This window comes from Psammomys obesus, unplaced genomic scaffold, assembly GCF_907164565.1.
Source record: "Psammomys obesus unplaced genomic scaffold, mPsaObe1.curated_primary_1811, whole genome shotgun sequence".
NCBI lineage: Eukaryota > Metazoa > Chordata > Mammalia > Rodentia > Muridae > Psammomys > Psammomys obesus.
Genome location: NW_026596158.1, coordinates 988271 through 1012435, shown reverse-complemented (window position 1 = coordinate 1012435; position 24165 = coordinate 988271). Strand labels below are relative to the sequence as shown.

At 51.8% G+C, this 24165-nt stretch overlaps 2 protein-coding genes across 2 annotated transcripts in view; one reads left to right on the top strand and one right to left on the bottom strand.

Moving 5' to 3' along the window:
• Positions 1–18264, top strand: part of Samd4b (sterile alpha motif domain containing 4B) — a 38625-nt gene extending 20361 nt beyond the window's left edge. Inside the window, exons 3-13 of the mRNA XM_055594824.1 lie at positions 4113–4583; positions 9615–9854; positions 10200–10309; positions 10448–10534; positions 11181–11499; positions 11826–11911; positions 12256–12374; positions 13892–14090; positions 14210–14333; positions 15916–15999; positions 16205–18264. Coding sequence (XP_055450799.1) covers positions 4113–4583; positions 9615–9854; positions 10200–10309; positions 10448–10534; positions 11181–11499; positions 11826–11911; positions 12256–12374; positions 13892–14090; positions 14210–14333; positions 15916–15999; positions 16205–16233 — 1868 coding nt within the window. The 3' untranslated portion in view covers positions 16234–18264. The remainder of the gene's footprint in view (positions 1–4112; positions 4584–9614; positions 9855–10199; positions 10310–10447; positions 10535–11180; positions 11500–11825; positions 11912–12255; positions 12375–13891; positions 14091–14209; positions 14334–15915; positions 16000–16204) is intronic.
• A 137-nt stretch (positions 18265–18401) lies between these two features.
• Paf1 (PAF1 homolog, Paf1/RNA polymerase II complex component) lies at positions 18402–23999 on the bottom strand. Its single transcript, XM_055594825.1, has 14 exons — positions 23727–23999; positions 23353–23382; positions 22336–22428; positions 21948–22069; positions 21792–21858; positions 21614–21715; positions 21423–21528; positions 21278–21346; positions 21095–21198; positions 20783–20899; positions 20562–20690; positions 19234–19339; positions 19037–19127; positions 18402–18962 (listed from the first exon to the last, which is right to left on the bottom strand). Exons 1-14 carry the CDS (start codon positions 23771–23773, stop codon positions 18538–18540), a joined length of 1608 nt encoding a protein of 535 aa, XP_055450800.1. The 5' UTR covers positions 23774–23999; the 3' UTR covers positions 18402–18537.
• Positions 24000–24165: the final 166 nt, after the last annotated feature.

The following is a 24165-nucleotide window of genomic DNA, read 5'->3' as shown; positions in this document are numbered from 1 at the left end:
GACCAGAGTTTTCTGATCTGGGCAGGAAACCAGAAGTTCCATCCCCACCCGTCATCTGCGGCCCCAGCTGGGCTCACCCCAAGGGGCCTGAGGCCGTGCACATTCCTTGGACTCATTCCAGTGCTCATTGATGCTTCCCAGTCCTGGGAGGCCCGCCCTTCCCACCACCGCCACTCAGACCCATGAACACACATTTCCCTAGGGTCAGCCTTCATTGGTTCAAAATTACTCTCTCCTTTCTGAGCAGGAGAACAAGGTCCTTCTTTGAGCCCAACCCTTGAGGCTGTTCTGTCACGTCCCCTGGCAGTACCAGAGGAGAAGCTGCATCCCGTAGCCCTGGGGTCCTGGCAGTACTCTGGGGGTGGGGGAAGTTTTAGACAAGGCTTCTCTCTGTCCTAGATGTCTCTGGCTGCACTGTAAGGCCTAAACAACAGCATTGAGAAGTCAGGGTAGGGATGAAGGGGCTAGCTGACTCCAAGAGGAACACGGAGAAAAACACCCATCCTTGTGCCACATCTGCACATTTACCACAGTCACTGTTAGTCCTTCATGAATACTGTTGCCTAGAGCTGAGCAGCCCAGATCCCAGCAACCCTCTCTCCTTGTATAGAGGAGGAAGCATATTGCTCTGACAGCTAGAATGCAAGGCCTTTGACTTTGTCCTTAATATTGCTCTAGTTCTTCATGCTAGATATCAGGAACTAAAAGTTCGGGAACTAAGTCCAAAAAAGAGGGATATCAGACGGTCGTGGTGCCAGATGGAGGCAGGAGGCTAGCGCAGAAAAGGCCTCCTGAGCTGAGGAGGCCCTTCCCCACTTGAAGGGCGTGTAAACACTGTGACGGTTGTAGGAAGGACTTTGTAGGCGCTGAGAGCTGGTTCACATGAAGGTGGATGAGGGCCGATTTCCTGGCCTTGAGTGGCAGGTACAGGGTGAGAAGAGTGAAGGCTGCATTGGCCCTGGAAGATGGAAAATTACGTTGAGGGCTGCAGGGGTCACTCAGTAATCGCTGGCTGCCCAGCTCCATTCCCAGCACCCATGTGTTGGCTCACAAGGGTCTTCACCCCAGTACCTGGGATCTGACCTCCTGACCTCCACAGGCCTTGCATGCACATGCTGCACAGACATACAAGCAGACAAAACCCCACGCACATAGGACGGGAAATGTTCTTAAAGTTGTGGGGAAAGTTTCTTCTAGTTGTCAAGGCAGGACATGCAGCTTAGGCCTTAGTTTTGTCACTTGCCGGTTCCGTCACTTCACCTTCTCAAGTCTTACTTGTGTGTAGAAATAGTAAAATAATGAAGGTGAGGCTGGGCAGCAGTCATGTTCTTAGCATGTGCTCAGGATCAGGCATCGCTGCTGACCTCAGGAGTGCTTGCAGGACTGCTTGCTCTGTCACTCCTGGGCGGCTGCTGTAGTTACACAGTGAACTCCCTGGTCCAAGAGAGCACAGAGAAGAGACTTGCAGGCCCCAGGAGTTGTGAGTTGTGAGATTCATTCCGAGAGCTACAGATGTACATAGAATTAGAAACTGATGTGAATTCCAGGCTACAGAATTAGGATAAAAGGTACAGAGGAACAATTTGCAAGTTATCTACATGTTCATTCTGCACTCTGGGGCTGCGGAACAGATCGATTTGTTATGTGTACAATGTTCTGTCTGCACGCCAGAAGAGGGCACCAGATCTCATTAAAGATGGCTGTGAGCCACCAAGTGGCTGCTGGGAATTGAACTGAGGATCTCTGGAAGAGCACACAGTGCTCTAACCTCTGAGCCATTTCCAGCCCTTTTCCCCCATTCTTGAATGTGGGGCCTGATTCAGGTTAGGTGTGTGTACTCCGCCACTGAGTGTGCCCCAGGGCATGCTCCCTCTGTCCTTCCCCCCCCCCCCTCTCGAGGTAGGATCTTGCTAAGGCTGCCCTTGAACTTACCCAATAGCTCTTGTGGGCCTTGAATTTGAATAGGGATTATAGGCTTGCATCATCAGGCCTGGCTATATCTAGGTTTCTGAGATCTAATTCTGTTCTGTTTCCTAGGCTGACTGGTTGGCCAATACCTTTAGAATCTTTGTATATTGTTAAAACGGAAGAAACCACAGTTAAATATATTAACCACAATACTAGTAATAAATAGTAAAAACAGTTTCCAAAGGACTGACCTTGCACTGTGAATCTCACTTAGTTCCTGGCAGCTGTGCAGAGTAGGAATGATTCTGAGCTCCCTTTACAGCTACCGTAGAGCTGAAGCTGTGGCCAGCAGGGCACTCAGGAAACTGAAGCAAGAGGATTTAGAGTTTGGGGCCAGCCGGAGCTACCTAGTGAGACCCTGTCTCAAAGAAAAGAAAAAAGATGTGGGATTTGGAGCTCACTTTTAACAGCACAAATGCTAAAATTGGAAAAATATAGGGGAAATTTGCATGAGTTCCATGCAGTGATGATACTCAAATTCATGAAGTATTCCATATTGGGTTTTTTTTTGTATCGTGTTCAAATGCCAAGCTGGGCCTGCAGATGGCTCAGTTGGCAAAGGCGCTTACTGGCGAGCCTGACACAGTGAGTTGGATTCCTGGGACCCTTGTGGTATGTGAGGAGAATTGACTCTACAGGTTGTCTTCTGACTTCCATGAGTGTACTATCACACACACACTCACTCACACTCACTCATACTAACCGATCTGGGCCTGTGTCTCAAGCTTGTAATAGCAGCTAGTTGGGAATACTGAGGCAAGAGGATCACCATTCCGTTGCTTCTCTGGGTTATAGAATGAGTTCAAGGCTAGCCTGGGTCACTGTTAGTGAGGCCCTACCTTAAAGTGCAAACTAAAAGAAGGCTGGGTTTGCAGGATAGTGGTAGAGTGCTGCTTTAGCACACTCAGGGCCACAGGCTCGGTCTGCAGTTCTGCGGGAAAGAGGAAGACCTAGGCTTTGGCCAGGAAAAAAGGGATGTTGCAGCTGAAGCCTCAGTGTTGCAGTGAACCTCAGCCTCACTGTGGGAGCTTGAATGAAGACAGTGTCTGGAGAGCCCTAAGGAAGACAAATGGCCCCCCCGCGCTGAGTCAGCATCTGATGAGAGGAGGGGTGACCTAGAAATGAAGCTGTTGTTGGACTGTGGGTCCATGGATTTAAGTCTGGGCGCAGGCTGCTGTAGCAAACTGCGCAAAATCTGATGGAACTTGAGTGTGATTTAGAAAGATAAGCCTGCCTGTGTGGACAGGGCAGATTGAAGGTTGTCACTGGGAGGCAGAGAAGCCAGTGAAAAACGGTAGCAGCCATTTCCTGTACTTTTGATGCCAGGCCACATTCCATTCTTTGTAGCATTTATTCTTTCATCCGTTTGCTCATCCATTCATTCAATGGAAGATACATTTGTAAGCCATGGCAGTATGGAGGTCAGAAGACAACTCACGGGAGTTGGTTCTTTGCAGACTGTGTCTCCTGGGAATCAAAATCAGTTTGTCAGGCTCAGGAGCAAGGGCTTTTCTTTACCCGCTAAGCCATCTCACCAGACCTACTTTACTTTTCTTATTAGCTCATTAAGTCTCAGACCAGCACTGTGAATCAGGTGCTATAATTTTCTTTCAAGTTTTGCAGGTAGCAGTATTTTGGGAGGAGTTTGAAGGCCAGCCTGGGCTACATAGCAAGACTCTGCCTCCAAAAGCAAACAAAGAAATCACTGTTCAGTGAGATTTAAGGTGACTTACTTAAGATCGTACTGGTGAAGAATCTGGGCCATCTTATGCCAAAGAACAAGGTTTTAACTTGAATTCCAGCACCTTCTTTTCTGTTTAGCCAGCAGCCTGTGTGATGGAGGAAGTATTGGTGATGGTGGTAGGCAGGTCGATAGAGCAGAGGCACAGGCAGGCCTTCATGTTGTAGGAGGACCCCACCTGGCTGACTGGACTGTAAGTCACGCAGGTTTTGAGAACAGCTGTGACAGAACTAGGGAAACAGCTTTGGTAGCAGGGAACATGTGCTTGGTCTCAGTTCCGTGAGCGACGGGTCAGGGGAAATTGGGAAAAGCAGAAGAGATGAGAGCTGAGGGGAGGCCGTGGGCTTTGGGTTTTCATAGTGTCTGCTCACATTCCTGATGTCCCTCCTTACTCCCTCTGCAGCCATCGTCAGCCAGTGGCAACAGGAGTCCAAAGACAAGGTGGTGTCCCTCCTGCTGTCCCACTTGCCCCTGCTGCAGCCAGGCAACACGGAGGCCAAGTCCGAGTACATGAGACTGCTGCAGAAGGTGCTGGCCTACTCCATCGAGAGCAATGCCTTCATTGAGGAGAGCCGCCAGCTCCTCTCTTACGCCCTCATCCACCCGGCCACCACTCTGGAGGACCGCAATGCGCTAGCCCTCTGGCTAAGCCACCTGGAAGAGCGACTGGCTAGTGGATTCCGAACCCGGCCAGAGCCTTCCTACCATTCACGCCAGGGCTCAGATGAATGGGGGGGACCTGCAGAGCTGGCCCCTGGAGAGGCAGGGCCAGGCTGGCAGGACAAGCCACCCCGGGAAAACGGACATGTACCCTTCCACCCATCCAGCTCGGTGCCGCCGGCCATCAACAGTATTGGGAGCAATGCAAATACAGGTGAGGCCTATCTTCCCAGGTGAAAATAAACTGGGCTGTCTGCCCTTGTTCTGTGGCCCTGGCAAGTCCCATGACCCTTCTGAGCTTCAGCTTTATGAGGGAAGCGGTGCAGAGGTTGTGAACCAACCTTCTCAGGATGTGACCTGTAGTTGTGTCTTAGGAACTCACATTTGATTTGGTTTGTTGTTGTTTTTTGTTTGTTAATTTTTATTTATTTACTTATTTGGTTTTTCAAGGTAGAGTTTCTCTTTGTAGCCCCTGGCTGTCCTAAAACTAACTCTGTAGCCCAGGCTGGCCTCGAACTCAAAAGACATCCACCTGCGTCTGCTTCTTGAGTGCTGGAATTAGAGATATGTGCCAGATGGCTCCTGCTGCTGCTTCTATTCCTCCTCCTCCTCCTTTTAATCTTTACTTTCTGTGTATGGTGCTTTGCTTGCAGGTATGTCTGTGTACCATTTGTTTGCTTGCTGCCCTTGGAGGCCAGAAGAGGATATCAGATCTCAGATCCGCCGAAACTGGATCTTTGATTGGACAGTTGTGAACTGCCATATAGATGCTAGGAATTGAACCCAGGTCCTTTAAAAGAGCAGCCATTGCTTTTAACCACTGAGCCATCGCACCAGCCCTTGATTTGGTTCTAAATAAATTTAGTATACAAAGTTTTAAAAACCAAATTTCTAGCAACTCTTGAAAGTCCTGAGATCTGGAGCTTCACAGCCTATATTCCTAGTGGCAGCCCGAGAGAGCTCTGTAGCCACACCTGTGTATGAGCCCCAGTGACCCTCTCAGCATTTTTTTAAATGTGTGGGTGGGTGTTTTGCAAGCTTGTCTGTACCACCTACATAGAGTTGCAGAGGCCAGAAAAGGTGAATTTCCCTGGAACAAGAGCTGTAGGTTCTCTGCAGAAAGTTCAGATTTTGATATGTGAAGAACTGCCCCAGGTGATTCTTTTAAGTAGAAACCATGTGTAGTGGGCAGCACGGTGAGGAGTTGTATTCCCAGGACAGGTGTGGGTGGCCCTGGGTGGGAAGGTTGTGTCTACTATGCACCAGGGAAAACTTCAAAGGCTGTCAGAGTGTTATATATGCTCTGTGAGGTCTGATGGTACATGCACTTGGGAAGCAGAGGCTGGAGGATCTCTGTGAGTTTGAGGCCAGCCTGGTCTATAGAGTGAATTCCAGGACAGCCAGGGGCTACACAGAGAGACCCTATCTTGAGAAAAAAAAAAAAAAAAAAACAGAGAGGGAGAGTGGCAGTTTGGTTTTGAGCCGCCATGTGAACCCTAGTTTTCTGTAAGAGAAGCAAGTGCTCTTAATCACTGAACCATCTCTGCAGTATTCCCTGTCAACATTTCTGATAGCTGACTGGCTGCTGAGGGCTCCTGGTAGGGATGGATATTATACATGAGTTCTCTAGCTCACTCAGTTTTATCTTTGGTCTTAGCTTCTGACATGAGAAATATGTCTGTAAATTTCTACTGCAGGGCATCAGCTATTAACACTGAGCAGTAGTGCCTGGTGCTCTCGGCAGCACTGTTACAAATACAGTCTCAGTCAACCTTCCTCATAGACCATTAGGCCCATTTCACAGAGGAGCACTTAGAACGCAAAGAGCTAAAATCACGTAGCTGAAGTCACACAGGTAACATAGAACTGGCAAGGTTCAGACCTGAGCAATCTGGACCAGTCACCTGTGACCAGTGCTGTCCTGCGACCAGCTAGGCCCGGAGGCGGGGTAAGACAGGAGTTGGTGTGGAGGTGTCTTTTTGATGTGTTACCTGAGATGAGCAGTGTAAGACAGTATAGTTTTCTAAGCCACGGTGAGTGGCTTGACCCGACTGAAGGTAAATGCTAAAATGTAGCCGTAGGTGGTCGGCCCCTCTCAGCAGGCACTGCAGTACGTAGCCAGGGAAGACAAGGGCTCCAAGCATTTCCAGGGAACCTTCGCAACCCTGATTACTTCGGATTTGTTTCTGATTTTGAAGTACCACACTTCCTGTACCAGGTTTGGAGGCTATGTTGACATCAGTTGTTCTGATTGGGAAGTATTGAGCAAATTGCTAGGAGTTATTCTGGGGACTTCATAACTATAAACTCTAAAACTTGGCTTAGTCTTAGAAGTCATCTGCCCAAGATGCTGTCAGGACTAAATCAGCTAGTATGACTCTGGAGCTTAGAGCCCGATAAAAAGCCTATGCTGCACTGCCTCTGCCTAAAAATGACCCGAGTAGCGACTCCCCCACACCCTCTGTGCTCCGAGTGTGCTCCCCAGTAGGCTTTTTGGTTTTGCTTTTCTTTTTGGCAACACTGGGGGTAGAACTCAGAACCTTGACCATACTGGACAAGGCTGTGCCACTGCTTTGAAGGACTAAACTTCCAGTGTTGAATGAGGTTATGGGCACAGCATGTCTGACAGGCATGCTGGTATCCAGTAGAGGTTCTGTGCAGCAGGTCTACAGCTTCTGCGAGTGACCATATTGACGTGTGCTAGGCTAACTTATACCCAAAAAGAGACAAAGCCCTGTCCAAGAGCACTGACATTAGAGGTATTGGAGTTAGGATTTGAACTCCGATCTTAGGGTCACAATTTGGGGCTTTGAAGAATAAAATGAAACTTTTGGATATCAGGCAGTTGCAGGAAGCAGGAAACCATTAAAATATTTTTGAGTGGGAAGCAAAGATTGGCCCGGGAGGGCAGGCAGGGTGAGGTTGGTGTACTGCCAAGGACAGACCAGGATTTCTTGGAGAGCGTAGGGCCACGCATCTGCAGCCGGCATTCCTGTTTTTATAATCCTCTGGCAGTGGCCAGCCTCCACCCCAGCATAGGCCAAGCAGGGCTCCTCAGGAACTGCATGGTCATTCTAGTCGGGGTAATTTCCTGCCCCCTCAGCCTCACCAACCCACTTCTTGGCTAAGAAGGGAGGAAGGAGGTGGTCAGGAGCACCAAAACAGGCACAAAGGCCTGCATTGAGGGTTTTCCAGCCCTGGGGCCCAGAGTGCCATCTTCTTTTAAGAGGCCCCAAATGGGGCAGAAGCCAGAGTCCACAGTGTCCAGAAACTTGGAAGGAACCCTGAGTGGAGGACTCAGCAGGACCCTGGGCAGTAGCAGAGACTGACATTGCTTGTGTGCAGTGGGCCAGTCAGTATCCTCTCCCTTGGGTAACTTTCTGGCTAGGAGCATCAGTATGGTCACAGATGGTAACAGAAGGTGCTTTGGGACCTGTACCAGGGTGGCCTCCTGGGTGGTGTGTCACTGGGGCAAAGACAGGGACCTCAGCCTCGCCATCAGAACAAGGCCTATACTCTTTCTGTTTTTTCTCTCCTAGTCCCCTGTGGGAACTGGAGCAAAGGAGTTCAGCTTCCTGGGCCTTGTCCTCACCTAACCAGGCTTTTTGGCTTTCTCTGTTTCTCCCTAGGCTGCCACGGGAACTTGTGGAGTCCCTGTCCTGGTCTCACAGGCCCTCTTAGCACCCATTTGTTCTTTCTGATACTCAGTTGGAAGGCTTCTGTGTGTTGTATGCTGCTCCTGAACCTGGGAAGCAAAAATGATTAGGCTAGGTTGCCAGCCTTCATAAGCCCACAGACTACTACAAGAGGCTGGCTAGCACAGAGCAACAAGCACTTGGCTTATAAAAGTGGGTGCTTGAGCGAGACCCAGAGGCAGAAGCAGATAACAGAAAAGGATGCTGAAACAGTGATAGGACAGGGAATAGGCAGTGGCAAGGTCCGGGTGTTTGAGGCCCAGTCACAGAGGTATTGGAGAAGCAGTCGATTAGCTAGGTGTGATGGTGGACACCTATCCTAACACTTAAGAGACTGAAGCAGGAGGACCATGAGTTTGAGGTCAGCCTGGGCTACATAGTGAATTCCAGGCCACCATAGCAATACCCTGCTTCAAGCTCCATCCTCGCCCTGAAAGTAAGAAGAGACTCAGTGTACTGTGAGGATACGGTAATGTCATGTACAGGTCTCTGTTTCACAGTTCGCATGTACAGGCCTCTCTAGTGAATGGGTTAGTTAAATAAGCAGGAGAATCTGGGTGTCTAAAGAAAGATGAGAGAGTGGTTGGAATGGAGGGTTAAAGGGCATTGGCAAGATGGAAGACAGTGTAGGCCTCAGGAGGTGACAGGTAACTAAGGCTGCTAAGATTGGGTGGTTGAGAATGTGGGACTGGGTTCAGTCGTATAGTACTTACTTGTCTAGCCCTGGGTTCTTTTTTACTTCAGTATTATAGAAAAGGGGATAGAAAGAAAGTAAAGAAATAGAGCAAATGCCAAAGTCCTTTGGTAAAAGTTTGAGTGTTCCAGGAGCAAGCATTTGGTGTTCAGAAACCAGGGTGGTCACATAATCTGTAATCCCAGCACAGAAGCAAAAGAATGCTTAGAGAGGCCCATGTCAGAAGAGGGGTTGGGTGGTTTTAGAGAAGTGAGGACTAGAAAGGCTTGAGCCAGGGGGCTGGGCTGTAGGAGATGAGAGATCAGAGGTGACTATGGGCCAGAGCTTTCAGGTGTGTAGCAGAGTTTGGATTTTGTTGTCAATGTGAAGGAAGCCATCAGGATCTAAAAACGGGCCAAATTTGCACATTTGGAAGTGTCTGTGTCTAGTTGAATGAGGTGGCATGTGTCTATAATCTCAGCACACAGGAGAATCACTGAATTTGAGGTCGGCCTGGCTACAAACGGAGAACCAAGCTCTAAAAAGCCCCACCTCTTAAAAACAATCATCATGGTGCTGTAAGGCAAGGGGGCTGTGAGCGGCAAGAATGAAGGGAAGAATCCAGTTAGACATGAGACTAATTCCAGCCACAGCTACTGGGGCTTGGATGAGAGTGAGTGAAGGAGTGGGCAAGTAGAGAGATGTCTGGCATCATGCTGGGAAGTTGGGTGTTTGCGTGGATGTTGAACAGTATAGGCAGTTCCTCTTGGGGCTCCTTGCCTCTTTTCCTTTGGAGGACTATGGGATTGAGCAGGCTGTGGTCTTTTTTATGCTCAGATCCTTCATCCTGACCTCTCACTTTTCCTTCTCTGGCCAGGTCTCCCCTGCCAAATCCACCCTAGCCCACTGAAGCGCTCCATGTCACTCATCCCTACGAGCCCTCAGGCCCCTGGTGAGTGGCCGAGTCCAGAGGAGCTTGGGGCCCGGGCTGCTTTCACCACGCCCGACCACGCACCCCTCTCGCCACAGAGCAGTGTGGCCTCCTCTGGCAGTGAGCAGACGGAGGAGCAGGGCTCCAGCCGGAACACTTTCCAGGAGGATGGCAGCGGGATGAAAGGTGCATCCAGAGGACAGTGCCAGAAACCCTTCTCCAGGGCTTGGGCCGGGCTGGGTTGGAAGGGCAGAGAATTGCCGATAGCTGCCCTCAGGGAAGGGACGTGTCTGAAAGGAGTCCCCTTGCCCTCGTGGCTAGCAAAAGCTCATGAGATAAATCATGGAGGCCATCCTGACAGCTCAGCGGGTCAGGTGTCCTAGGAAAGGCTGTCTAAAAGGGCCTCACTGGACAGCTTCTGGTCCCTTCCAGCTCGCTGCAGTTTCTAAGGCTTATGCCTGATCTGTGCCCACAATTCCATGCTGGTCACCAGTAGCCGTCTTCTGACCCATCCTCCCTCCTATTCCACAGATGTGCCCTCATGGCTCAAGAGCCTCCGCTTGCACAAGTATGCTGCTCTGTTCTCACAGATGAGCTATGAAGAGATGATGACCCTAACTGAACAGCACCTAGAGTCACAGGTGAATCTGAGAGGCCACTTGGGAGGTGGTGGGCCAACAAAACTAGGTGTAGTTCCTGCCATCTGCGTCTGTCTGTTGGGCTACCCCGGTGTACTCCACCTATTTTCAGCTTCTTGTCTGCTTCTGTCGTCATCACAGAATGTCACCAAAGGTGCCCGGCACAAGATAGCCCTGAGCATCCAGAAGCTGCGTGAGAGACAGAGCGTCCTCAAGTCCCTAGAGAAGGTGAGGACCTGGTTTCCTCATCTGCAAGGCTCAGTGGTCGGGCATGTGGAAGGCTTTGGGTCAGCCTTTATGGCGGCTGCCTGGGCCTCCTCATTCCTGCAGTCTGACTTCTGCTGCTCCCAGCCATGGGCAGCTGGATTCCAGCGACCTTGAACAAGATACCAAAGGGCTCACTAGCTGCTGCCTGAGAGGGTCCCTCCCACCCTCTTTCCCTGCCCCTCCTCCCACCCCACTCCTACCATCCTGGTTTGTGATTCTAGAATGTCTCCATCTTTTTTTTTTTTTTTTTTCTCCATCTTTTAACACTAGATCTGATAGGTTTTTAATTTTGTGGGTGAGTTACAGAAGTACAATCGATCTTTTTTGTTGTTGTTGTTGAATTTCTCTTCCACTCAATCCTGAATCTGCTTTCATTTATTTTCCTTCTTTCCTTGCTTCCTCTTCCTTTGCTGTCTTAGTCTGATTCTTTGCTTCTTCCTTGGAGGGAAGGAGTTTATCTACTGAGGTCAGAGCTGCCCTACTCTGACCTCTGCTGGAACCTTGCATACCATGTGGACTTCCCTGAGCCTCATCTGACCACACAGTGTAGCCATTTTTTGTGCCACTGTGGGGTCTGTGCCTGACCTAGCTATGTCCTTCCTTGCAGGATGTGCTGGAAGGCGGCAATCTGCGGAATGCTCTGCAGGAACTGCAGCAAATCATCATCACCCCTATCAAGGCCTACAGTGTCCTTCAGGCCACCCCTACTGCCAAGGATGGGGGCCGGGGGGAGCCGCTACTGCCAGGTGCTGAGCCTCCCCTCACCCACCCTGGACCAGACACGGGCACTGAGGCTAAGGACCCTCCAGCTGCAGAGAACTATCCTCCTCCACCAGCTCCAGCCCCCGCTGATAGCAGTGAGCCAGCCCCAGCTCCTGTCGCCGACGGAGACATCCCCAGCCAGTTTACACGGGTGATGGGCAAAGGTAGGAGCAGCCACTGCCTAGTTCAGAATCCTAAGGCAGAATACCAGGTGAACCTAGACACCAGGGATCAAGTCCAAGTTAGAGAAAGGGAACAGTGCTTCTTTGTTAAAGACCTGAAGGGGAACCTTGGAGTAGCTGAGTGTGACTAGGCCTCTTCCTGCAGGTCTGTCTGGGCTGATGGTACTAGCCCTTGCCCTCAAAGCCGAGGAGTTGGGACTCATCCAGCCCAAATTTCTTGTCCCTCTGTACCCACCAGCTGGTACTGGGGTGGCTGCAGTGTGACAGAGGGTATGGGACTAAGCTCTGTCCTTTCCCATGCTCCTCAGTATGCACCCAGCTGCTGGTGTCCCGACCAGACGAGGAGAACATCACCAGTTACCTCCAGCTCATCGAAAAGTGCCTGACTCATGAGGTAGGACCTTCAATAGGGCTTCCAAGAGGGAAAGCGGCCACTCCACCCCTCTCAGGGCCCAGGTTTCAGCCAGTCCTCTTCAGTGTTGCCTTTAAAGGCTTTTGTACGCACCCTGTGGGGAGTGGTTGCCTCCTAGCTGCTCATCCCTGCTCTGGGTGCCAGCATTTGTTCAAGTTTCCCAAGTCACCTCACGAAATGCTCCTGCTGATTCAGGGTTCCTTGCCTCTTGCTCTTCTTGCTCACACAGAGAGATGGCTGCACTCAGTTACCACTGTGTACCTGTTTCTCCCAGCTAACCTGTAGGCATGGTCCTCTGTGTCCATCCTTCCCCTCCTCCTTTCTAGGCTTTCACAGAGACACAGAAGAAGCGGCTGCTGTCCTGGAAGCAGCAAGTGCTGAAACTCCTCCGGACATTCCCTCGCAAAGCTGCGCTGGACATGCAGAGCTACCGGCAGCAGAAGGGGTAGGTGGGCACCTCCCAAGGCCCATGGAGTTGGCATGTGGGTGTCTAAAAGGGTGATTGTGTTCTGAAATGTGCCCCCTGCTTTACTCACTCAAGCCACCCAGTATAGAGTTTCTAGAAAATCAAGATGATGTACATCTTAAAAGAGAAAAAAGGCCAGATGTGGCAGCACACTCTTAATCCTAGCACGTGGGAGGCAGAGGCAGTTGGATCTCTTGAGTTTGAGGATATGAAGGGCTACACAAAGAAACCTGTCTCACAAAAATCAGAGGGAGAGAGAAGCGGAGGGAAGGAGAAAGGAAAGAAAGGGTGAGTGTGATGTTTCACGGGACTTTAATCCCAGCAGGGGCAAGTAAATTTCTATGATTCGTGGAAAGAGAGTCTGTTTGGTGGAAAGACACTAACATTCGATTACCCTTCAGAAGAATTGTTTGTTTCTCTGTGTAACCCTGGCTGTCCTGGACTTACTCTGTAGACCAGGCTGGTCTCAACCTCAGAGAGCTACCTGCCTCTGCCTCCCAGAGTTCTGGTATTACGGCTGTGCTCCTTCGTGCTCGGCCAGAAGAATTTCTTCAGTGATGGGACCCTGAGGAGGGAGAGCAGGCCTTCAGGCCGGAGAGGCTTCATTTGGAGAAATGTACCATGGTTATAGGCAGCCACAGTGGGGCTGTGGAGGGAGGGAAGAGGGAGCTTCTTCCAGATCTGGAGACCAAAGTGAAGTTCTGACTATAGCAGACGTTTCAGGATGATGGGCAGCCTTATGCCATGTGATGTCGCTTACGTGGCATGGGGCACGTAAGTAGAAGTAGGTACTAGGGAGAACGGTGGACTTGCTCTGGAGCTGTTAGAGGGAGGGCCTGCGAGGTCACAGCACAGTGCTCGGTCTCAGCATTTCTTTGTGTGTATTTGTGAGTGCACCCCTGCTCTGCGTGCTTCACATGAAGGTCAGTTCTCACACCATCTTAGGTCCCAGGGCCCAAACTCAGGTGTCAGTCATGTTGGCAAGCGCTGTTACCTTCGAGCTGTCTTCCAGACCCACTGTACACTTTCTTATCGTTCTGGGTCCCAGAGAGAAATAGCTACAGGGAGTATTCCCTGACTTCTGGCACAGAGAGCAAAGAAGAACAGCTAGAGTCTGAACCAACAGAGCTGGGCATTGGGACAGAGAACTTGCCTGCCATGCATAAGGCCCTGGTTTCTGTCCCCAGCCCCACATGGATGCTGAGGTGGCCAGAACCCAGCACATATTGGTCAAGTAGACCATGTTTCTGTACCTCTGTCTCCTTACCTCTGAGGTCCCTTCTCACAACAAAAATTTTACATTTGAAGAACTGCTTTGCGGGTACTACAAGGAAGCCTCTCTATGCTCCCCATGTGTATCTTGGGTCAGGAGGAGACAGAAATGTAGGGTGCAAGGGAATCCTTGCTCAGAGCACTGTCCACTGGAGTTGTGGGAGGGACAGGAGACGCGCACCCCTCCTACCCAAGCTAATGCCCTGTGCTCTGCTCTCTGACAGCTGGGCATTTGGCTCCAACTCGCTCCCCATAGCTGGCTCTGTGGGGATGGGTGTGGCCCGGCGGACCCAGCGGCAGTTCCCCATGCCTCCTCGGGCCCTCCCACCTGGCAGGATGGGCCTCCTGAGCCCTTCAGGCATTGGGGGCGTCTCTCCTCGACATGCCCTTACCAGCCCCAGTCTTGGGGGTCAGGGCCGACAGGTGAGCCGGCTGGTATTAAGGTCCAAGTGCTTCTGGGGTTGAGGTGGCAGAACCTGGGTATGTGTTTGGGCCTGGCCGCCTCCACTCACCATGACACTCTCTCCCCGTGTCCCGTGCAGAGCCTGTGGTTTGCCAACCCTGGAGGCAGCAACAGCATGCCGAGCCAGAGCCGCAGCTCTGTGCAACGCACTCACTCGCTCCCCGTTCACCCATCGCCCCAGGCGGTTCTCATGTTCCCTCCAGGTGAGGAGCCCTGCTCTGCCACTCAGCCCGGCCAACCTTCTCGCCTGAGTCTCACCCACTGTTGTTCTGGCTTTGTAGCAGGTCTCTCCAGGCTGTGCACCGTCTCTCATCTCCCTGCATTTGTGAGAGGCGATCTGTGTCTGTTGAGTCTTCACAGCTCTCTCCCCTTCCCTGAGTATCTTACCTCACTCTGCTTGGATGTCTTTCCTTCCCTGTGCCATGGTCTCCGTTTTGATATTGATCTGTCACTGTGTTTTTATATGCTCACTTAACGCTCAGAAGGGGTTAGTCTGAGAGGTCAGTGAGGATTTTGTGGAGGAGGTTGTGACCTGTCAGCATGCCTATGTTCTGTCAGAGGCTGGTGACGCTCAAACCAGTGACTCTACCTCTTCATGAGGCTCTATGGAGAGAGGGTGGAGAAGGTGGGCTTTTCTCCTCTGCTCACATCAGCCTGGAGGTCAGAGGTTCAGGAGGGCTGAGTGGCAGATCAAAAATCTGCTATCTCTGGGTTCCTGCTTGACTGGACAAGGGGGTGACTTCTGTCTGCTGTACCCCTGCATGCTTGGGCTAGGCATGACATCTGTGACAGGGTGCTGCCTCAGTGGGCTGCTCTGGAGAGGGCTTCGATTTGCAGGTGACCTAAAGTTCTTGCAGTCAGAAACTTTGTAGCCGGTGGAGTTTTTGAGTTGATGAAATACTGTAGGCCTATGTCTGTGGTGCCAGAGAGTGTGTTCAACCTAGGGCAGGGCTTGGCCACTGGGCATATATTGTGTAAATGGTATTGAGTGAATGGGTGCACCATAGGTATGAAAGGTAGGAATTGTTCCAGCCAGTGTGCCAGCCCATCAGGCAGCCTTCCTGTACTTGTTGGATGGAGCCCTCCCTGACAATTCATGGGAAGGGTGTCCAAGTCTGTTCTCACCTCACCTGTTATCACTCAGCTTGTTTTTAAGAGAAACGGTTTTCCTGGGACCTAACCTTGGGGCTTAGATGGGGGTGAAAAATGAGGCTTGAAATAGGAGCCAGAAGCTCAGATGAGGCAAAGTGCTCAGCAGTGTGGCACCTGAGCTCCTGCACAGTTCCTTCTGAGAAGTGCTTTGAGGGCAGGCTCCATGGCAGCTGTCCTTTTTTGAGCCACCTGTTCAGCCTGCCTGGCTTGCACAGTGTCTGGAAGAGCAAGCCGAGGTGAGCGTAGAAAAGGCTTTAGCTTTTACACCACACGTAGAGGGTGGGCCATCAGTCAGCAAGAAGCTGCCCAGTATCTGGGGCAGGTGCCCAAATTGCCCAAGGCAACTTGGAGTCCATGTCTAAAATAGGCAAAGCCTGTGTGTGGCCTCCAGGAATGCTCCCTCAGTTTCACATCACTTCCTCTGTCTGCATTGCCAAACCCCTACTTGGGCTGTCTCCCGACCTGCTCTGTGACACCCTAGGTCTGTCTTTGTCACCTTCCAGCAGTGTCTCCCACCCTTTGTATGCATACTTTCTAAGCTCATTATCTCTTGGCCCCAACCCCATGCCAGTGTTCTCCCAGCCCTTCCTTATTTCCCTTCTCACCACCACTATTTTCTTCTCTCCCACTCAGACTGCCCAGTACCTGGGCCTGACCTGGAGATCAATCCCACCCTGGAGTCTCTGTGTCTGAGCATGACAGAACACGCCTTGGGTGGTGAGCATTTCCTCTTCCCCTGACCTAGCTCCCACCTACCCAGCATCTCCAGCTCTGAACCCAGCAAATTGGAGCCATCTTGAGGGTCCCAAGGGGAGGCCAGACTCCAGGGAGGGCCCGCCTGGGATGACAGGCTATGTGAATGCCTTTCCTTGGGCCTCCCACCATCTCCTGATCTTCCTCCCTTCCTCCCTTTCTTACACAGATGGGACAGACAAAACCTCCACCATCTGACGGGACCCACAGCCCAGCGCACCCATAGGCTCCCCGGGCGGCGGGCGGGGGCCATCCCCCAACAGGCTTCTCCTCGGCAGCAAGAGGGTGGGCTGGTGCAGCTATACATTCTGATATTTTTCTACTCATCCTCTTAACTTTTGTTTAACATTGGCACACGCCTTGCTCACTCCCAGGCCCATTGAGGGATCTCGGCTGAGGCCGGGGGACAGAGAGGGCAGCCAGGGGCAAGGGGCAAAGACTGGCCAGACTGCCTGCCCCTTCCCTCCCAACCCCCACCCTGGCCCTATCCTACCCCTGCCTCCTACAGACAGCTGTCCTTCCCCAGGAGAGCAGTCTTCCTCAGAAACAAACCGACCACCACCTTGTGCAGCTTGCCCCTCAGAAACATGACTGGGGCGTGAACAGTGAGCAGCGTGCAGCACTAGTATGTCACTGAGAAGAGCCCTCTCCCTACCCTACACCTCATCCCACCATTCCCCAGACAGGCACCATCTTCTTCCCCGTCCTGCCCTGTTATCAGAGGTTCTCTACAATTAATTTCTTAGGCCTATTTAAGATACATATTTATATAGTTAACGGTTTTTCTCTGATCATTCCCTGTCATTTTTAGAATCCCCAGGCCTCTCTCTGAGCCAGGACTGTGGCAGGGGGAGCCTGAAGTTTATGAGAAGAGAGGGCGGAGCCCCCTCCTCCAGACCCCCCTGCCCGTCCCCATCCCAGCCCCGGCTCCCAGATGCAGAGGTTGAAGGTGGGCAGCCCCGGCCCGCAGTGAGGTCAGGAAGTCTGTTGCCTTAATGTCCCCTCCCCCACCAACATAACCCTTCTCTGTTCCTCAGGTCTGTTGGCAAAAGACTTGTGGGTAGGAACCAGGGAAAAGGAGTTGTTGGGTTTTGTTTTCTTGCCTCCCCTTCCTTTCCGTCAGCCTTTGACACCCCATTATGTCATGACCTCATGTAGGTGGAACACTATGTCATAACCCAGAGGTGCAGCCCAGCCTGAGTCACACAACCTTGCTCTGCTCCCCGTTCTTGATGAGGGCTGGTGCTGGGGCCCAGGTGGAGGGAGGGAATTTGGGGTTCAGGCTGTGGGGAAGCCAGGGTCCCCTATTCCAAACTCCTCTTCCCCCCTCAACCTACACCCTCATTGGGACATTCTCAAGCTTTTCACACGAAAAGGAAAAAAAATGTTATTTTTAGATACATTTTATGAATAACTTTTGTTATGACTATGGCTGGTAACCATTGTGTATGTTATTAAAGATACAAAATGTTGGGAAAAAACAAAAAAACAAAAAAAAAAAAAAAAAAGGAAAAGAAAAAAAAAAAAAGAAAACCACAGCCTTCCCTGCACTATCAGCCCATTTCCCCCAGACCTTGCCCCTGCCTCCTGGTCTGTGGACCTCCCCTGCTCCGAGCCCAGGGAGGGAGAAGAAGCCAGGGGGTAGAGTGGCACTGGGGACCTGCCTGTGGTCCCCACCACCTCTCCCAGTGCCGGGCTGGGCGGGGTGTCAGGTGTATTTATGTACCTCTTGCACACTCATCAACCTATGCAAGTCCCCACCCCGGCCCTCCAGGTTTCTGTGCCTTTGCTCATTTCCCTCTCTAACTCCTGGGCTGCTCCGGCCTCTCCCACCGGCTGTGGGAAGTGGGGTGAAAGGCCACCTGTTTAGAATATGCAGGACCCTTCCCTCCACAAGCCGGTCTAGTCTTGTCTTGTTCACTTCCCATCAGGGTGACTGACCCTGCCTGGCACTGAAAGGTGATGAGGGACACCTCCCCCACCCGACAGCGGAGTGCAGGACGCAGGCGGCCCCACTCTGACAGGCAGGACCCTGACCCTCCCGCCCCTAGGCCCCTCCATGGTTTCACCCTACCCTACCTATTTCTGTCCCCAGCCCCACTGGCAGAATCAGCTTTGAGTAACTGTACATTTTTCTCGCTGTTGGAGAAGACTTATTTGTTGGAGTTTGAATTGTTAATGGTCTGGGCTTATTTTGGAAAAAAAAAAAAAAAAAAAAAAACCAACAAAACCAAAAAGATTTGTGATTTTTGTTTTTCATTTCCTGGGAAATCCATGGGGACTTGCTTCTGTGCTCCAAGTGGAGATCCTTGAGCACCTTCAGGTGGGTCTGGGGAGAAGGGGAACAGAGGCTCGGGGAGGTGAAGTCAAGAGAAGTTAGCTTTATTAACAGCAAAGATTGAAGGTAGGGATAAACAAAGGGCTCACGAAACGGACAACTAGAAAAGTGCTTCCCTGCCCTAAGAATGGTGTCTGCTGGCTTCACTGGAATCGTTTTGAGGCTCAGTCACTGTCACTGTCCGCTTCACTGGAATCAGAAGCTGCAGCTTCACTGCCATCCTCCTGAGCTGAGTGCTCACTGCCACTTGGGAAGGGGCTGGCACTCCGACTGCGGCTCCTGCTCTGGCTACGGCTCCGCTGGCCACCACCATCACTGCCACTGTCCGAGTCATTGTCACTGCCCCTGTGGGCCTGCCCTCTGTCCTCCTCATCAGAGTCAGCATCATCTTCTGAATCAGCATCGCTACCGAAAATCTCCTCCTTGTCCCGGGCAGCACGAGCTTCATCCTCGCTGCTCTCATCCTCACCACTGCCACTCTTGTCACTTGCCTCATCCCTGTCGCCCTCCTCCCGGTCACTCTCACTGCCAGAGCGCTCATCCTCGCTGCCTTCCTTCTCACTGCTGCTGCCCTTCTCACGCTCCTCATCTGTGAGAAAGCAATGACTGGTGAGTCCCACTGCCCACTCTCCCAGCACTCCCAGGATGTGGCTCGTCCTTTACCTGAGCCCCCAGCTTCTTTCTCTTCGGCCTCCATCTCTTCCTCCTCCTCTTCCTCCGGTTCGTGATTTTCCAGCTGGGCTTTGCGTGCCTCCTGGAACGAGCAAATTGGGAAGGTGATGGGCGGTATTCTGTCAGACCTCTGACCCTGTCCTCCCCCACCTACCCTTTGGTTATCCTGGGCCAGTGGAGCTTGTTACCTGGGCTTCTAATTCCTTCTCGTTCATGTCACGGTGTTTGACCACAAGCAAGGCATTGGTACCTGACTGAACCCCAGCCTTGGCTCGGCGCTTACTAAGCCGGACCCTGCAGTGGACCATTGCAGAAAGAGGAAGATTCAGTTAGACTCCACTGGGACCAATCTCAGGTGTCGCCTGTCAGAGCACGCCCAGAGCCAAGAGAGAGTATGTATGCGTGCAGTGTATGTAAGAGCTAATGTCTGTGGTTTGATTCGCCCCAGTCTTTGGTTTGGGGTTTTGTTTTCTTTTTCCTATGTGCGTTAGTGTCAGATCCCTTGAAATTGGCATTACAGATAGTTGTGAGCTGCCGTGTGGGTGCTGGGAATTGAACCCGGGTCCTTTGGAAGAGCAGACAGTGCTCTTAACCACTGAGCCCTCTGTCCAGCCTGGTTTTAGGCTCTTCAGGATTTGCTGTGTTTTACCTGCATTTATGTCTGCGTGCTGTGTGTACAGTACCCTCAAAAGCCAGAAGAGGGCACCACATTCTCTTGGCAACTAGCGTGAACAGATGTTAGTTGCTATGTGGGTACAGGATATGAAACAGGGTCCCCTGGAAGAGTAGCCAGCCAGCGTTCTTCACTGCGGAGCCATTTCCCAAGGCTCCTTACCAAATCAAAAACAAGAAAATGGCAATTTTTGGGTTTCTGGCTTTTAAATAGTAAGAGCAGTGGACTGAAGGTGGACTGTAATGCTGTGCTGTCACCCTGCCTGTTTTCACATCTCCAGCCAGACAACAGGATCAGAGCCTGCCCTCTCTGTACTGAGCAGAAAAACCACAGGCACCAGGACAAGTTAGCTTTCAGTCCCCAGAGAAGAGTTCTGAGGTGACACTTTGGAAGTTGAGTCAAGTAATTAAAACCTGCTGAAGGGTTGGGGGGTGGGTAAAGGTGGAAGGAAAGACTAACTTCCTCCAAGTTATGCAGACTTCATGCATGCCATGGCATCCACCCAAAATAAGAGCAACAAAGGAAAGCTGATAGCAACCTCTGGTCTCCACGTATGTGTACGCCCATGAACATAAACACATCACATATAACAACTACTAAAACTGTTGAGAGCACAATGTATCTTATAGAAGAGCACTTGCCTAGCATGTGTAAGGAAAATGATTGGGTTTATATCCAATCATTTTGTGAAGGTTCATGGTATTAGAGGCAGCACTGGGCCAGCCCACATGAGTAGGCTCCTGCTGCTTTCACAAACACAAAAATCCTTAGGTTTCACACAACCTCAGGGTAGTTCTTCCATGATCTCAAAAAGCGGCAAACTACGGAAACAGTGCTGAGTACCTGGTCTCCAGCTCATTGTAGTAAACCCCATCGCCCTCTCGGAAGATGAAGAAATAGTTCTCTTCGTAGCCCTTACTGGCCTTGTTCTTCACATTCCAGTTGTATTCCCGAGCAATCTTATAGTCGTACCTGAGGAGAAGGTACACGGGCAGCCCATTTGTTCCTCGAGGAGTAAAGGAGACATACCTCTGAATTCCAAAACCTAACCCTAAGCCACTTACACATCATCTGGTGCATAATCCATCTCTTCCTCCTGGTCCCGCTTTCGTTTCTTTAGTGTCTCTTCCACAGGGAGAAAGTAAGCCACAAACTGGTTCCCTTCCTCGTCCATCATGCCCCTGGTTGGAGGGAAGAGGAAAAGGTCAAAGGCAAAGAAGGTGTGGTAACATGTGCCTCTAACATTCCAGAGGGTAAGGCATGAGGAATGCCAGGAGTTGGAGGTCAGCCTGGACAGCAGGATCATGCCCTATCTCAAAACACCCAAACACGGGAGAGGCCACAAGGAGGCCAAGGTGGAAAGCAGGACCACTGACCTGATCATGGCCTGAGACATCATCTCTAATGCGGCTGCCCCACTCGTGTCCTTGGGGGCTGGGTCTGAGTCAAAAATGACCTGAGCACATGGGTTGATCCACATCTGGCAAACGGAGGTACTACAGTTAGTCTGCACTGGATGGACAGGCACAGGAGGCTGCCCGCCTTCCACTGAGACTGACCTTAAAGTCTGGGAAGACGGGCATGACTTCCACCGGAGTCACTCTGGGCTTACTGTAATGCTGGGAGATCTGGCAGAACAAAAAGCGTGAGAAAGAGGAAGAACCTGAGCTACACTTTTGCCTTTATTCCCATTCCCCCAATTACCGATTTCTGGGCGTCTTCAAAAGTCTTTTCAATGGCTGTGATCTGGCTGTCCCTGTCTTTGTATATTTCTTCCTCTGTGAACTGTTGTTTCACTGATACCCCAATCCTAGGAATGAAGAGAAAGTCATTAAGGGTCGGTCTCTGGACACCCGAAAGTCTTGCCCTCTTCCCTTCCTGCTGTTTGTACTTACTTGACCTCAGGCTTCTCATTGGAGATGCCATATCTGTTAAACTCAGTGGAGATATATTCTGTCTTCCGCATCCATGGCACCACTTTCGCATGCTGCTGGGATCTGGAAAAGAAGACCAGGCACCTCAGGGTCCCATGTTTGACAGAGCCCACCCAGTCCCCATGTGGTACTGCCTCACCTCTTGGAGCTGGTGGGCGCCTGAATCTCCTCTTCCAAAAGTTTCTCATCAGCTGGATCCAGAAGAACTAGGGGGTGAGGGGCAGGAGGACCATGAGGGATGCCCAGGCCTGGCCTTTGCTGGCCTAGAGCAGACCCTCCCTGCCTCCCCACACACCATTGGGATCGATGCGGTAGGTGTCAGGGTTGATGAGATCGATGGTGACCCCCAGGTCTGGCTCAGTCAGGAGGTCGTGTTTGTGCTGTTTCTCCAAAGAAGTTGCTTTGTACTGAACAAACCTGGGTGGGAACACATGCCTGTTGTACTTTCCTGATCCATCCTCATGACCCACAACTACCCTTCCTAGAAGCTAAGCTTCTATGGAAAGGAACTCAGCTTTCATTGCTCCCAGAGTTGGCAGCTTCTCAGTAAAAAAGGTGTTGCAGGCTGCTTTCTCTATTAGTACTTATTAAACATTTCCAAGGGAGGAAGATGTGATGAAAGCAGCAGCCCTTACCTTCACTGAACTATTTCATAGTTTCTCTGTCCTTGAGCTCAGTCTTACCTGTTCTGGTCAAAGGGGTAGGTGATGAACTTGGGGTCAAACGGGATGTCAGGAAGGCTATTGCAGTATTTGACTCGGCAGACCACTCCAGACCTAGGAAAACACTGGCTCAGAACTAGGTCTCACAGGCCTACAGAGATGCCTTAGCAGTTAAGAGGGAATATTTATCCTGTAGAGGCCCCAAGTTTGGTTCCAAGCACCCACATCAGCCTACTGACTACCACCTGTAACTCCAGATTTGAGGCGCTCCGACACCCGTGGCCTCTGTAAGCAGCTGCACAAACGTGCGCATACTCACACCTAATTATAAATAGTGGAAATAGCTGAAGTTGGTGGCATAGGCCTTTAATCCCTGCACTTGGGAGGCAGACAGATCACTGAGACTTTAGGCTACTTGGTTGTTTACATAATGTGTTCCAGGCCAGTCAGGGATAAGAGTGAAAACCATCTATCAAAAGAAATAATAATGCCGGGCAGTGGTGGTGACAGCATCGGTGGCCCACCCCTTTGATCCCTGCCCTGTAGAGGCAGGTGATCTCTGAGTTTGAGGCCTACTCTACAGAGAGAATTGGAAGACAGGCAGGGCTACACAGAGAAACCTTGTCTTGAAAAACCAAAAAAAACTATGTCAAAGCAACCACAAACAGCTACAGGCTGGCAAGATGGCTCAGCAGGTAGAGGTGCCTGCTGTCAAGCCTGTGGACCCCAGTTTAATATCTCAGGCCTATACTGACATGGTAGAAGAAGGGACTCTATAACAAGTCTTCTGATTGCCACACACAGCTGGGGTATGTGCACACAAAGTTGTTTTTAAACAAAAAAACTAGGCCTCTGCTGCTGGGCACGGACATCGGCCTCCGATCCCAGTACCCAGGAGGCTGCGGCAAGAAGACAGCGAGGTTGAGGCCAGTCCGGGCCACTTCATGCGACTCTCGGAAGCACAAGCACGCGCGCGCGCACACACAAAGGGCCCTGCCACCGCGTCCCACCCCTCCAGGGAAGCGCAGCGGGGCTCACCTCTCAGGCAAAGTCCGGTGGGAATTGGGCCTGGTGGGGGGGAGAAGAGAGGCTGATGTCAAGGGCTTGACAGCGTCAAAGTGCAAAGAAGCGTCCCCGAATTTCGGAAGGGGTGATTGCTTCGTGCATGAAGCCAGATGCTCATCCGCTTAGCAGGGGGATCCTGTTGCTTCAAATAAGGGGACTGAGGACTAGGTCCCTTCCTGAGAACCCAAGGTGGGATTCCGAAGTTGGATGGAAGGGGAGCAGGAGTGACCGCAGGGGCCCCGAGGGGCCGCCCCTTCGCCAGGGGTGAGCGCTGCGCGACATCGTAGCGGGGGCCCCGGCCTGCAGCTCCCAGCATGAGAGGGAAGGGCAGGGGGCAGGGGACCTACCTGTGGCCATCTTCCCGCTGGGCCTGAGTCTGGATGGTGGGCGCCATCGCGACCAGGCGACGGCGGCGCCGACTGCGTCCTCGCCGGCCGCGGGCGGACGCTGAGGGGCGTGCCGACTTGGAGACGCCGGACCCGAGGACAGGCTCCCGTGGACGCCGGGCTCCGCGGGGAAAGGCTGGATGAAGGGCTCGGGTTGCACTCGGGGAAAAGCGCGGGCAGCGCCGGACGTGGACTCGCAGCTCCCACTCCGGCGGCTACTGAGACGCCGTGGAGCGGACAGGTCGCTTCGAGCCGCAAGGCCTTCGGGGAAATACAGCGGACTCAGTCCCTCGCAGCGATTGGCGGGCTGTGGGCGAGGGGGCGGGGACACGGGAGACCGCCTCCTCTGATTGGTCAAACGATATCCCAGGCTTGGCCGCGGATTTGAGGCGGCCGAGGC